Below are 14,928 nucleotides of genomic sequence, written 5' to 3'. Positions count from 1 at the left end.
TCCTCAAGGCTTGCTGCATCCTATCTTTTTAACACTTACCCCCTCAAGCCCAACCACCTACCACGCTTTAGCACTGAAACTATTTTCTGCTGCTGGTGACATTTATTGCATTTTCATCAGAGGAAAGGCCCCTTTAATTCCCCTAGACTACTCCGCGTCATTTGATACTGTATCCCATTCTATTCTGCTAGACCGCCTTTCTCATTCGGCATCAAAGATTTGGCTCTCCCCTGACTGACCTCCTTCTTAATAAGTAGATCTCAGAGTCAGAATGCTCTTCTTTCCATGAGCTTTCAAGGCCAGTGGCTGTGGTGTCCCGCAGGGCTCCGCGATCAACCCTAATTTTTAACATCCACGTTGCTCCTTTGACAGCTCCTATCAGTTCCTTCCAAATTCCTTTCTATGGATATGTAGATGACACTTAATTCATTCTTCGTTTTGCTGGACCTCAGAGATTTGCTCATTTCACCCTTTTTGTTTTTAAATAAGTGAGGCCATTTCAGCAAGGACCTCAATCAAAGTCTTGTTATAGTTGGTGGTCATGAACTTGGTATCCCAACTACACGGTAAAAAGGTAAAAGAGCTCAGGTATAAGATTGATGCAAAATTGTACTGCTATTACAAATAGGAGTAACTAGGCTCACAAGTAGTGAGTCCGTGCAAAGCCAGAGGATACGATGTTAATAGTGCTGGATGTATATTATGCTATAGTTTCTGAAAAAGCACATGTATGTCCTTGTTCTGGATACATTGGAAGCAGGGATTAAATAAAAACAAGTTTAAAAAAGAAAAAAAACATTGATGCATCTCAAATCCGGGTCCACAGTGTTTTGGCCTGGCTAATAATCCAGGATTTCATGATGTAGAGGGAGAAATGCATATGAAAGCGATCATATTAGTCAACAGATATGGCATCCTCAACCTGGAAGTTTTTCCCTTAAGAGCTGGATCACTAACATCTAATAAAGTACAGACATACATCATTGTATACCGGGAGAGAGGTAGAGCAAAATATTTATTTTGTTTATTTGTAAAGTTTTATATAGCGCGACCTTGACCCTGACGGATATCGGAGGGCTTTACAATTAGGATAGGTGGGGTATAGAAGTGGGAAAGGACAAACATTGCTTGAATATGTAAAACACAAACAAGAACAGAGTGGATCACCATTAGGGTAGGACGGTTACAGTAAAGGGAAAAGAAACATTTGATATATAAATGAGCATAGCAGGTGAATGTTGGGATTCACAGGTACACACCAATCTAGTAGTCAATCAAGGGGCAGTAAATGGAAAGTGGGGCCAGGGCTGTTTAAGGCAAAAACGTAGTCATTAGTATTTTTTCTACTTCCTTTTTGAAGGAAGCAGTGGAAGACGTTCGCCAAACATCCGGTGGAAGAGAGTTCCAAATCTTCGGGGCAGCATATGAGAAGCCTCTGTGACTCGTTCTCATTTTGTGGAAGAACCGTGGTTTCATGAGCAATGAACTTGCACTTCTTGGCTGTCTGCAACCTCCAGATAGTTCTAATTTTTGAGTCTTGAGATGTAGGGCTTTGTGGGACATGCAGGCTATCTTTAACTGTATTTTTGCTTCATATGGCAGCCAGTTTAGGGATTTGAGGGCTGGGAAGATATGATTGTTTCTTTTTGTGCCCGTAATCAGTCTGGCTGAGGCATTAATGGCGGCTCTTAGTGAGGCCAAGTTATATTTGAGAAGTCCACAGAGCGTAGAGCTACCATAGTCTAGCCTAGGCAGTACAAGAGCTTGTACCGCCATCTTGAAGTCCTCCTGTGGAAGGAATGGTTTGAGGTTTCTAAGTATGCTCATCTGGTGTTTAGCACCCTTACTTACATTGCTAATATGGTTCAAGTGCTTATATAGTGTGATTCCGAGGGATTTCGCAGACTCTATGATGTGGGGAGTGCAGTTGAAGGCCATAAGGTATTTCAGTGGGTGGTCGATCTTGGGGGTGTGATTAGGTGGGGCAATGAGAAGGACTTCAGTTTTGGAGGTGTTGAGCATGAGGTGGTTATCAGTTAGCCAGTTTTGAGTATTCATCCAGGTCGAGTTGAGTGAGATTAAGTCTTATGGGGAGGTGATTTTCAAATAAAGTTGAGTGTCATCCGCATACACATGGAATAGAATGTTCGCGGAGTTCAGAGCATTTGCCAACGGTTCCAGGAATAAATTGAAGAGTATCGGTGATAGGGCAGACCCCTGTGGAACCCCCACAGAAATTGAGTAGGGCTGGGATAGGGATTGATTCACCTTGACTCTTTGTGATCAGTTGTGGAGGAAGGAAGTGGACCATTGCAATACCGAACCTGAAAAGCCCATCCTGTGTTCTAAGATGGATAAGAGGTAGTCATGGTTAACAGTGTCAAAAGCCGAAGAAAGGTCAAGGATAATCAGGAGGCATGATTAATTTTGGCCTAGCATTTTTAAAATGTTATCCATAATGTGAGTGAAAGCAAATTCCATGCTGTGACCTGTCTAGATTAATTAACTCCCAAGGTCCCTGGTCTATTACATTTGGGTTCCCTTGTTGTTTAAAATATGTGACCTCTCCAACAAGCATTTGCAATGCAATAGGTCTCGCATTAATAAAGTTTGAACTATTGGCATTGGTAAATAATGCAAAACCAATAGCGCAAACTTTAATAATGCGACAGCTATTGCACTATAAATGCTCAGAGTGGACAAACAAATAGCGAGCAAGCGAGGGAGCAAGATGACAAGAGAGAGTGAAAAAGCAATATGTGAGAAGTATATCTGCAGTATTATGGAGCACGAAAACTGTTGAGATCATGAATGTGACAGAAAAGAGATGGTTCACGTGCACTTGGAGGCGAGATTGTTTATCTTTGGAAGGGGAGGAGAGATCAGCCTGGAGTGAGATAAGAAATACAGGGGGGGTCTCCAAGGCTTATAAAGTGTCAACCAAACAAAGTGAGCAAGCAGCACCACAGAGGAGCCAGCCATACAAGGAAAATATGGTTCAAATGTACAGCACATTTACAGACGGAGTACAGAAGAGCTCACTGAAGGGACTTGCATTTGTCTCCTTGTCACGGAGATAGGTGTTGTAAAGAATGGAAAACGATGGCCCAGGAAAGCTACCTACCCTATCTGGTAAATAAGCGCGGATGATGGTGAGGGTGGGGAGAGGGGTGTCAGCAGCATGGAGAAGTGGTGAGTGGGTGGGGAAATAAGGAACACTGGCAACACGTAAACATATATAAAAGTACCTGAACCGCTAGGACCTAAACTCATAACTGCAGTAATTCAGGTTAGACCCCCGACTGATAAGGAAACACCCCGTCGGCGGCAAAGTTCCCAGACAGCACAAAGGCAGGTGGTTGACGAACAATGGTCTACTAAGTGAGTACTGTGCTGCTGTCTGATTCCGTCAGTGTCTTCAGGACAGATCTTCAGGGGGCATAGCTTTGGGGGGGTTGTGGTGTTGCACCCTCACCTCCACCATTAAATGTATTCTCTAGTAAATAGCTGGGTAGATGTGCGTTCAGTTGGGCATGATGTCTGTGGGATTTCACCTGGGATTTTTACACGCACACACAGACAACATACACATATGTACTCTTTCTCTCATCTCTATCTTCAAGTTCTTCAAAAATGTTGGCTATTTTACAAAATATTGGGTTTTACATACCCCTGACAATCCACACTGCACTCCCTTTCCACTGCCCCTTAAGCTCCCTCGTGTCCTGCTTGTCATGTATGTATGTTGCCCCAATATGCCAGCGTGATTGTTGGAAAATCTGACGCTCACACCCTCCCAATATTACTGACCAAGCTACGCCCCTGCAGATCTTCACGCGCGTATGTATCACTGCATCACGTGAAGCCGCGGCGGAGCGCGTCCGCCACTTCCGCACAAATTTCACGTTGCACACGCAAGCTCCAAATTACTGTCATGTCACCCGTTTTTCGCTACGGCGCTAGATATACGCTATAATTAATGCGGCCCTCACAGTTGTACTGCCACACGAGCAAACTCAATTAAAAGAAGGCTTGTGTCTGGCACATCACCACTCAGACGACGAACATAAGCGGAGGGCCGCACAAAAGGCCCGATTGTACGACTACAACTGTTAAGCCATTACCTATAATAACATGAAACAAAAGCAACTAAGCGCATTGGTTTCCAATTATCCAAATTAGCACACAAACACGGATCATGTTGCGGGAATACAGTGCGTAAAACCCATCCTTAGAAGTTTGCCATGTTGTAAAATGCGTTTTACGACAGCCTAAGTGCGCGTCCCAGGCAAAGTGTGAGATTCTGCACCCTGAGCACGAAGTGAGCATCCACAACACAAGCTGGTAACATAACTCAGCGAGTTAAACGCTCGCTGTTAAGATGTTTGGGTCATCTTTAGGTCACAGGGTTAGATTTCTGTCAAGGCGGACCAAGTCTTTTACGCTTTCAAGGTCGACAAGTAGAATATGCTCTAAACGGGAACACCTCATATTTACAGTGCTGTGAGATGACGAAAATGGCTGCGGATGCCACATTAGAGCAAGCTGTTTTAGCAACTGGTCCACAATATATTGCTGTATATGTGAAAATATGTGTACTGTAGTTAACCTACAGAATACGAGCCACTCACTTGACGTCAAACAAGACACAGGTTCCAAATTTCAGCAGCCTATAAAAAAAGAATGCGCTTTATTTTTGCGGAGCATGTGAACGGGTTATTAAAGCTTTAATTGTTGGTGCCTTTGGGTTTCAGAAACACTTAGGCTTTTTACAGTTCCACTGATACACTGCAGGAGTTATGGTGCGCGCCACAGCCAAGTATGTGATTTCAATTATCGCGCCCGTGTCTGGGCACGATAATTGAAACCACGTGACGGCCTATTGGTGTCTATTACGCGCACCAAGCGCGTAATAGACACCAATTGGCCGTGGGCGGAGCAATGCGCCCGCCTTTGGCCATAGCGTAAGTCTTTCATTAAAAGACGCACACTAAGGCCAATGGGGTAGCTGAAAAGGAAACGCACACGCACGAGCGTGTGTAATTCCTAAGTCAGCTTAGATTCCCCGTTTTTCACCTACAAAATGCCTCACGCCAGCGCGAGCACAGCTGCGCAGTTCAACGCAGGCCCGAGACCTAAAAATCATATTGATGTTGGTCCAGAAGTTGGAAATACTCCATGTGTGCAAAAAGTTGTGTCTGCATTCATTTTTCAAGTAGTTTAGCCAGCGTGGGGATGTTGGAGATAGGACAGAAGTTATTCAGATCAGAACTGTCTGCATTACGTGTTTTTAGAATGGGGGAAACCTGCGCTGCTTTTAGGCAGTCGGGGATCGTGTCTTGCAACAGAGGGCGTTGACAATCTTTGTCCATAGGGGGATCACGGTATGCTTGATATTTATTTATTTATCTTTGAAGATGGGCGGTAGAAGCTGGTCGCTGAAGTGATTAGATCGGTTGATCGCCAGCAGATTGATGAATATATTTCTCTTTCGCTGAGGGGAGTAAAGGAGTTCCTAGAGGCGTTGTTCTTGGTACTAGTTGTGGAGGGAATGGGCCGCAGCAGCAGCCCTCCTGGAGGTTGAGATAAGAGCCCTCTTTGATTCCAGGTCGATGCTGATACTTTTTGTTTTCTCAATGAAGAAGGTAGCCAATTCATCGCATGAAGGAAGACCATCACCAGTGTCAGAGCGGTTGGGTGTCTTGACCGATTGTTGTTTAACAATTTCAAACAGTTTCTTGGGGCGGTTTTTAGCTTGATTGAGTTGGGTACTGGAGAAGTCAGCCTTAGCTGTCTTGATTTTTTTGCTGTAAGAGTTCCTGACAGATCTAAGGTGAATTCGCTGTTTAGTGGAGGGTAAGGATCTCCAGGATCTTTCAGCTACCCTTAGTTTGCGACGTTCCGAACTAAGGTTGTCGTTGAACCAGGGTTTGGAGATTTTGGAGGAGGCTTTTTTCTTTTTGCTGCCCCAGTAAAGACTGAAATCACCCCAAAAAATATTGTTAATGTCAAATGGGTGGAAATATATTTAATGCACTGCTCGACTAATGACCTTCAAGATGGTCTTTGGCATTAACTCTATTGGTTTGAGAGGGTTCAATATGAGTTCAACCAGGAGGCACTGGAAAATGGAATATCATTTTGTCAGAACACGCTTGGAAAATAAGTTTCTGTGTATCATGCCAACTTCACCTCTTTTTCTTTTTACTTCACGACTGAGGAGGAAGATAAAGTAGTCTATTGGAGAATAAGGCACATAATTGTTTGTGGGGTTGCATCTAGCCAGGCTTCTCTCAAGATCAAAATGTAAAGATACTTGTAGCTACATGCAGTGTGCAGTTGCGCAAGAGGCAATAGAGAAATATATTTTCCAAAATTAACTTAACAAAATGTTGAACCGTACCTCGTCTGTCTGCTAAACATCTTCGAAGAAGTTTGACAGCATCTCGCTTCCCTTGCTTTGCAGCCTGAATCAACCATCCAACAGCAATGCAGTTATTGACTTCCTCATCCTGTTCTTCTGCCAGCTTTAAATAGTATTTGGCAACCTATAACAGAAAAGTTAAACATACGTTTCTTAAATATCACTCAAAGAGAAGACGAACTGACAGGAGGCACAACATGCACACACTAAACCAGCAGCAATAACAACCTGCTCTACTTAGGTAGCCATTTCATACAAGCTGCTGCATTAATAATAGATAGTTTAGGAGAATAGGGTCAGTGTGTTGAGTGCATTTAATGTATTTTTTTAATTTTTACTCTCCAGAAGTAGGTTTGTAAAATGGCCTGAATGCACATCCTATAAAAACCTTCTGAGTTCTACAGAAAGCACTTGAGAACCACATAATTGTTGTTGTGTGCTTATGCAGAATTTCAGATGTGGGAGCTGTGATGTCATCTGTGTGTAAACTGTAAGAAGTATGTACATTGGATGGGGGTGGTGTATGACCCTACCTATTCCCTGAATGGTGTGTCTGATGCAGTTCAATGTGCAAATGGGAAAGTGCTGGCCTATCTCAGGTTTGCTGCATTCCTCCATTTGAGCGAACGAAAGTGTCATCACTCGTTAAGAAAGTCAAACATGGAACCCTGTATTTTCTATGGAACCCTGTATTTTCTATGGAACCTTGTATTTTCGCATGCTTAGGACTCCTGAGGAGTGATTCATGCTTGAAAAATGTTTACTTTGTTGCTTTCCACAACAGTGAACGGATTGAGGTGCTGGCTTTCTTCTCTAGTTTTGTTGCGTTGTCTCAGTCTGAGACCCAGAGGTGGGCGCACCACTGAAAGCTTGAGCCAGGTGGAGCCTAAAGCCTGGCTCTGGCTCAGTTTGAGGTCCCATTGGAACCTCGAGCGCATAACAAGCAGTGTTTTCATACAGCTTCTGCTTGTTACTCTCCCTACACCCATTATGTGGCATGACGCCCAGAGTTGACAACTTTGGAACTGGGGAACCAGGTTTGAGTCTTGGCGTTGAGTTGACTACTTAGGAAGTGGAGAACCAGGTTTGAGTCTAGTCGTTGGCTCAGCATCTTGTGATTCTGGAAAAATCACTTAATCTCCCCATTTCTATAACTAATGAATGTGACCATGTGTAATGTAGCCGGTGCGCTAAATAAAAACTGCAGGAAAATGCAGGGGTAAAAACAAAGCCTTAGCATAAGTAAAAGACAAATAGATACACATTTTCAGTCTGATTGCACAAAGTGAATCTACATAACCTGGGTAAATCACAGCTTCCCTGACTAAATAGTGTGATCTTAGGAAATATTTTATTTTGCAAAAACGTTTTTCTTCATTATCGAGTAAAAAAGCACTTTCAAATATGTCAGTTCAAAATTCCAGTTGCACAAAAACCTACTAGGGTTTATTAAATAGACAATGCTGTTGCTCTATAATAATCTGGGTCATGAACAGGGTTCACATTACAACTGTCTTGCCTCCTAGTTAACTAATGGTTCATGTTTAAAAACGATGAATAAGTACTTCTCAGTGCAGTACCATAATGTGACGTATAAACGTCAACGCTTTCACGTGTTAAAGAAATACACTTTTTCGGATTTTGAAGAGGCTTTATCATGTTTTACGTGATGTTTGTTGTATGATTTACATAGCAAACATTTTCAGGGCTCGGCTCGTGGTCTAAGATCCAAGCCAGACACTTGCTCGGCTCTCCCTGTTAATTTGTGGGCTTTCCCATCTCTAATAAGACCAATGCTAGTTTTATAGTTCATACCTTCGACAAACTGTATTGAAGAGCAAACATGGAGAGCAAATCAGGTCGGAGTTAGCAGTGTTAACTTAAGGATTTTGGGGGCCTTGAGCAAGACATTTTGTGGGACTCTGTTCAGAACTACTTTGAGTTTTATTACACATTTCTCCCTAATTCAAGCCAGCATGATGCCAAAAGTACTGGCTTATATGTTCAACTTTCAGAATCAGGTTCCGACATAAGCAGCTGAAATATGTCTTGCCCAGGAACTCAAAAATCCTTAAGATGACACTGGATAGAGAGCTACAGCCTCCGAGGTAAAAGTAGGTGGCAGAGAGAAAGAGGTTTAGATAGAGAAGAGGAGTAGATAGGGTCAAAAAGACAGAAAGTTCCCCTTCTCAGTGAGCCTCTAGGAAGAGAAGGGACTGGGCAATCACCCACTTTCCACATGACTTAAATCGTCACAGGGAGTTGGACACATAGCTCATCTCCCTAAAGATTGAAACTTTTTCTTCCACCCTCACCAAGCACTGGTCAATTCCGTCCCGTTTATCCATGGGTCAGAGGATTCGGACTCATTTTTCCCATAGAAAGCGAGAGGTTTAACCCAATGCAAGCAGCAATAGTAGTGCTTGTTAAGGTCGTGGTTGCAGGTTATGTAGTCAGTTATGGGAGCCTACTTGTGCATGTGTCTTATCATTTAGTGTATGTTTTTACCAGCTCTGTCCAAGCACACCGCTTAGTGGAAGCAATTATGAGCTGGTTTGTTGGTGATGCTCCACCCCTACCCTGGTTAGCCCATCCTGAGCACCGGGCATGGGAGGTGCCTCATCATAACCTGCGGACCCTGTCCACTGCCCTGGTTAGAAGGAGTAGGACGAGGAGCCTTGCCAAGAATCGGTACAGCAACAAGACACTGGAGGCAAGCTGAGCAGAAAAAGTCTTATGATACATACACATTCAATGCTGTAGGGTGGAGAGTGTACACTGGAGGCAAGCTGAGCAGAAGAAGTCTTATGATACATACACATTCAATGCTGTAGGGTGGAGAGTGTACACTGGAGGCAAGCTGAGCAGAAGAAGTCTTATGATACATACACATTCAATGCTGTAGGGTGGAGAGTGTACACTGGAGGCAAGCTGAGCAGAAGAAGTCTTATGATACATACACATTCAATGCTGTAGGGTGGAGGGTGTACACTGGAGGCAAGCTGAGCAGAAGAAGTCTTATGATACATACACATTCAATGCTGTAGGGTGGAGAGTGTACACTGGAGGCAAGCTGAGCACAAGAAGTCTTATGATACATACACATTCAATGCTTCAGGGTGGAGAGTGTACACTGGAGGCAAGCTGAGCACAAGAAGTCTTATGATACATACACATTCAATGCTTCAGGGTGGAGAGTGTACACTGGAGGCAAGCTGAGCAGAAGAAGTCTTATGATACATACACATTCAATGCTGTAGGGTGGAGAGTGTACACTGGAGGCAAGCTGAGCAGAAGAAGTCTTATGATACATACACATTCAATGCTGTAGGGTGGAGAGTGTACACTGGAGGCAAGCTGAGCAGAAGAAGTCTTATGATACATACACATTCAATGCTTCAGGGTGGAGAGTGTACACTGGAGGCAAGCTGAGCAGAAGAAGTCTTATGATACATACACATTCAATGCTTCAGGGTGGAGAGTGTACACTGGAGGCAAGCTGAGCACAAGAAGTCTTATGATACATACACATTCAATGCTTCAGGGTGGAGAGTGTACACTGGAGGCAAGCTGAGCACAAGAAGTCTTATGATACATACACATTCAATGCTTCAGGGTGGAGAGTGTACACTGGAGGCAAGCTGAGCACAAGAAGTCTTATGATACATACACATTCAATGCTTCAGGGTGGAGAGTGTACACTGGAGGCAAGCTGAGCAGAAGAAGTCTTATGATACATACACATTCAATGCTGTAGGGTGGAGAGTGTACACTGGAGGCAAGCTGAGCACAAGAAGTCTTATGATACATACACATTCAATGCTGTAGGGTGGAGAGTGTACACTGGAGGCAAGCTGAGCAGAAGAAGTCTTATGATACATACACATTCAATGCTTCAGGGTGGAGAGTGTACAGTATGTGCTATTTGTGGTGTTCGCATGCTTTAAATATACATTGGCTGGTCACTTTCGATGCAGGGCATCAAGACTCACTCCCAAAGAGAAGAGCCTGGTTAGAAACCGATCTGCTTTTAATCTTTTCATCGAGGACAGCCCCTGCTCCCTAAAACATGGTATGGATCCCAGAGGGTCGTCTTGTCCGGCTAAGCACTGCACAGGCCACCTCTTTATGAGGGGCATCTGCTGATCGGGTATCACAGCTTAATATAACCCAGCACCGCCTCCCTATGTTGGAATAGAGAGCTTCCGTTTTCATAAATGTGAAAAATAAAAAATAGAAAAGTATCATAAAAACAGAAAGATGATTCAGGGATCACTTGCCTTCTTCTCCCTACCCGATTTAAAAAAACGTCGCACTTGAACCAAGCAATTCAGCTTTAAAAACTGCGAATGCTGGTTCTTAATTGCGATGAACGATGTGAGGCAGTTTCTAGCCCCGTGCTGTCAGCATCCTGAGAAATGTGATCTGGTGCTGCTCAGACGCCGCGCGCTCAAGTGCAGCCCATGCGTTGGACCCATCTCATCTGGAAAGGTGCGCCAGGGAATGCAAGAGCGCACATTAAGGGAGGGGAGGCCAGCAAAGCTGTCGGATGGAAGCCGCTGTCCGATTCCTGGGAAAAGACGCGTTCAATGCACGCGCTTCCCGAGGACGCCTTGCACTGTGGACTAAGTCAGGAAACTGTCACACTGGCTTTATAAGACACGCTTCAGAAAGCAGCGCCGGCCTTCAGCGAAACTACACTACAGCCAGTCTTCAAATAAATATCTGGTGCAATCCGATACAGCAGGGGCCGTAAGGCAATAAACGAGCTCTAGCTCTGACTGCTCCAGCAGCCAATGCAACCGAGGTCTCGCAACCAAACACCAACAAGTAAACTCCAACCGGCCGGGGCTAGTGCAAGCCAAGGAGAAATATTCTTATTCAAACTACGAGTGGCGGCAGGACGGTCTGAACAGAGGTCGTTGTGGCGAATTACTAATGCAGTTGCTTGTTAACAGGTTCAAGATTGATTTGCATATGGCTGGGTCTGAACTGGAATGCTGTGGCGTGCAAAAAAGAAACAATGGATTTAACCCAGATCTGGGGGTGAATGCTTGATTGTCGCCTTAAGCGGGAAGGGTATACCCAGATGTGGGTCCCATACTCGCTACGCCACCAGATTCAAGCTATCCTGGCTGATGAGGGGTGAAACCCCGGAACCAGTCCTAGGATGCTTGTTTCTGCTCCAGCTCCAGGGAGGACCTGGCCTGGCAGTTTGGGCTGGACTTTTCCCATGGGGAACAGGGTCAAGACTGATTTGCATATTGCTGGGTCTAAACTGGTATGGCGTGGCGTGAAAAAAACCCAATGGATTTAACCTAGATCTGTGACTGGAGGTGAATGTCTGATTGATTCAGCATTCCGTCCATCATCTGTTCTTTTTACATTAAACGCAGCTACTCGCGTCAGTGCCCGTGCCAATTGGCCATTAATCCAAAATATAATGTTTCAAAAAACATGTATTTCAGATTTTTTTTTTTCTTTTCGAACCCTCTTGTATATAATTTACTATATACTTCTTTTGTGGGCTTATAGGGATTACTTGCTTTTCATTTGTTTGTTTCAGTGTTCTAAAAACATCCTTGCTAGCTAGTGGTAAATCCTTCCTCTTTGTCCCTCCTTTTCACCCTCTGTTTACTCCCACAGACCAGTGCACCAGTGCTTGTACCCTTCCACCTGTCCCACTGTAGCATCTGTTTAGGGACTACTTTTCCCTCTCTCTAAAAGCATTTGACAAGAGCGCTCAATGTCTTCAGTCGCTACAGGTCCGTTTCTGTAAACAGGGCTGTAAATCATGTTCTCTTCTTCTTACAGTCGCTCAGTGGCGTAGATAGAGCTTTTGCTGCCCAGAACGGTCCCTGAGTTTGATGCCCCTCATACACACCAAAAATACTACAGTGGCACTAACTGGAGTACTGGTTCACGGACTGCTGCTAAGTGCATAGGAACCTGGCGGCTCCCCTGTGAAAAAAGGAGGCGACCAGCAGTAGGGCGGTGATACTTGTTTACTTGCACAGAGGTGGCCGCCTGCTCACTGGTTCCCTCTCTTGCACTGCCTGCACGTCCACCACCTTCTCGTCACATTCCAAATCATTTGTGTGCCACTCTCCTCAGCAATGACCCCTGTTTGAGCCCCACTCCTCCTGCCCTACCACAGACACCGCGCTTTTCAGGGGGTGGTGCCAATCACATCACATGAAGTGCCGCCACTGCCCAAAAAGTGCTACCTGGGGCAGACCACCTGCTCCGCCCACCTCCCAACCTCCCCAGCTACGCCACTGTATTCGCTGTACATTCAAAGGCCGAGTTCAAATGTTGGAGGCTGTTTTCCGAGAGCGCCTGTTTCCACTCACCCATCCGCCCCGCAAAGAGAATCATGCCCTGTTTATAATGATTTCCGGTTATGCTCGGCAGATGTGCAGAGAAAATTGCTACCGTTATGATTTTTAATGACTATTGCCCCAACATAAGATGGCGGCCGCAAGCGCGATGACATCATTAACGGCATAACAAAGCTGACTTGTTTTTTGTAGCACACATTTTGATTACAGTCACGTTTTAAGAAGTCTTTGTCGTTTAGTTGCAGGCTGGACCACGCAGGGCAGTGACTTCCAATGGGTTTTCTGAGAGTGTCGTGTAAAAATGTTGGCACGGTACATATCCTATTTCTGTCATCCCGCGGCTCTCCTGCCCTGCCGTCCTGTATTTGCTTTGACGCACATTACCACAGTTGTGATTACAACAACAAACTCAGCACAGTGTGCTGTCTGATGACTCGTTTACACCCTTGCATCACCCTCTGTTTACCATCAAAGACTCGTGCTCCATCAGCTCCCTGTTTTTCTGTTCCCTCTGCGAAGAGTGAACTGGGCTCACGGTACATGTGCTTGCCTTATGCTTTATGAGTAGGGGTGGGCAGAGAACTCCGCTCCGCCAGCGGCTCAGCAGACGGAGCACAAGCCCCAGGTCCGGTCCCAGCAGCCGAACCCTAGCCAGGCCCGGGAGAGCCTCCCTGGGCCCTGATGGACCCCCGTCCCCAGTGCCCAGACCCTCGGCTGGCTTGCAGGACAGGGGGCTCCTGCACCCTGGGGCCCTCCATACGGAGCTCAAGCCCCGGGCACGGTCCCAGCTTCCAAACCCTAGCCAGGCTGGGGAAGAGCCTCCCCGGGCCCCGGTGGACCCTCGTCCCCAGCGCCCAGACCCTTGGCTGGCTTGCAGGACAGGGTGCTCCTGCACCCCGGGGCCCACCGGATGGAGCTCAAGCCCCGGGCCCAGCTTCTGAACCCTAGCCAGGCCGGGGAGAGCCTCCCCGGGTCTCGGCTGGCTTGCAGGACAGGGGGGCTCCCACACCCTGGGGCCCACCGGACAGACCTCAAGCCCCGGGCCCGGTCCCAGCTTCCGAACCCTAGCCAGGCTGGTAAGAGCCTCACCAGGACCCAGTGGACCTCCGTCCCCAGTGCCCAGACCCTCGGCTGGCTTGCAGGACTGGGGGCTCCCACAGCCCGGGGCCCACCGGACGGAGCTCAAGCCCTGGACACCGTCCCAGCTTCCCAAGCCAGGCCGGGGAGATCCTCCCCGGGCCCCGGTGGACCCCCCTCCCTAGGCCCCAGTGGACCCCTGGGCGGTACGGAACATCCGCAGGTCGCTGCCATCCAAGACTGGGCCCAGGCGTCGCCTGCTCAGGGCTTCTCCAAGCTCTTCAGGGTCTCCGGCTCAGCCCTCCTTTCATGCAGGGCTGGCCTCCTGCCGATCCTCGCCCCGGAGACAGCGGGGAGCTAGGGAGTCTTCCCCGCTCTGCAGGCTCCCTGCCTTGGCTACTGACTGTCACTTCCCACACCCAGACCCCTGGGCGTCCGGGTGCTGACTCGGGCAGGTGTGCCTTCCACCTTCCCAGAGTCCGGGGGGCTGGTACCAAGGAGGGTTAAGCACAGGCCACGTCCTCTCCCCGCCGGCCTACCCGGGGAGACATTTTCCTCGACTATTAAGCCCCCATCTAGTGGGGGCGTACAAAACCCTGGGGAAGGACAGAAGTTGGAATCAGCCTGGCCAGCCAGCAGGCCGGCCATCCGGTCACCCAGCCCGCAGGGCCATCCGGTCGCCCGGCCCGAAAGGGCCATCTGGTTGCCCAGGCCCGGCAGGGCCATCTGGTTGCCCAGGCCCGGCAGGGCCATCTGGTCGCCCAGGCCCGGCAGGGCCATCTGGTCGCCCAGGCCCGGCAGGGCCATCTGGTCGCCCAGGCCCGGCAGGGCCATCTGGTCGCCCAGGCCCGGCAGGGCCATCTGGTCGCCCAGGCCCGGCAGGGCCATCTGGTCGCCCAGGCCCGGCAGGGCCATCTGGTCGCCCAGGCCCGGCAGGGCCATCTGGTCGCCCAGCCCGCAGGGCCATCTGGTCGCCCAGCCCGCAGGGCCATCTGGTCGCCCAGCAAGGTGACCAGATGGCCTGGGACGACACATCGCCCAGAGACAGACGGATCCAGTCCGATGACAGCAAGGATGGCGAGGCGC

At 47.5% G+C, this 14,928-nt stretch overlaps 1 protein-coding gene across 2 annotated transcripts in view; it reads right to left on the bottom strand.

The window, feature by feature from the left end:
* Nucleotides 1–14,928, bottom strand: part of WFS1 (wolframin ER transmembrane glycoprotein) — a 397,666-nt gene that overhangs the window by 196,195 nt on the left and 186,543 nt on the right. For both annotated transcript variants that reach the window (XM_085642442.1, XM_085642443.1), the window contains one exon: nucleotides 6,404–6,548. In XM_085642442.1, the coding sequence (XP_085498568.1) occupies nucleotides 6,404–6,548 (145 nt within the window). The remainder of the gene's footprint in view (nucleotides 1–6,403; nucleotides 6,549–14,928) is intronic.

This window comes from Triturus cristatus, chromosome 2_2 (assembly GCF_964204655.1).
Source record: "Triturus cristatus chromosome 2_2, aTriCri1.1, whole genome shotgun sequence".
Taxonomy (NCBI): Eukaryota; Metazoa; Chordata; class Amphibia; order Caudata; family Salamandridae; genus Triturus; species Triturus cristatus.
Note: the sequence above shows the minus strand (reverse complement) of the source record. Positions and strands in the feature narration are given on the sequence as shown.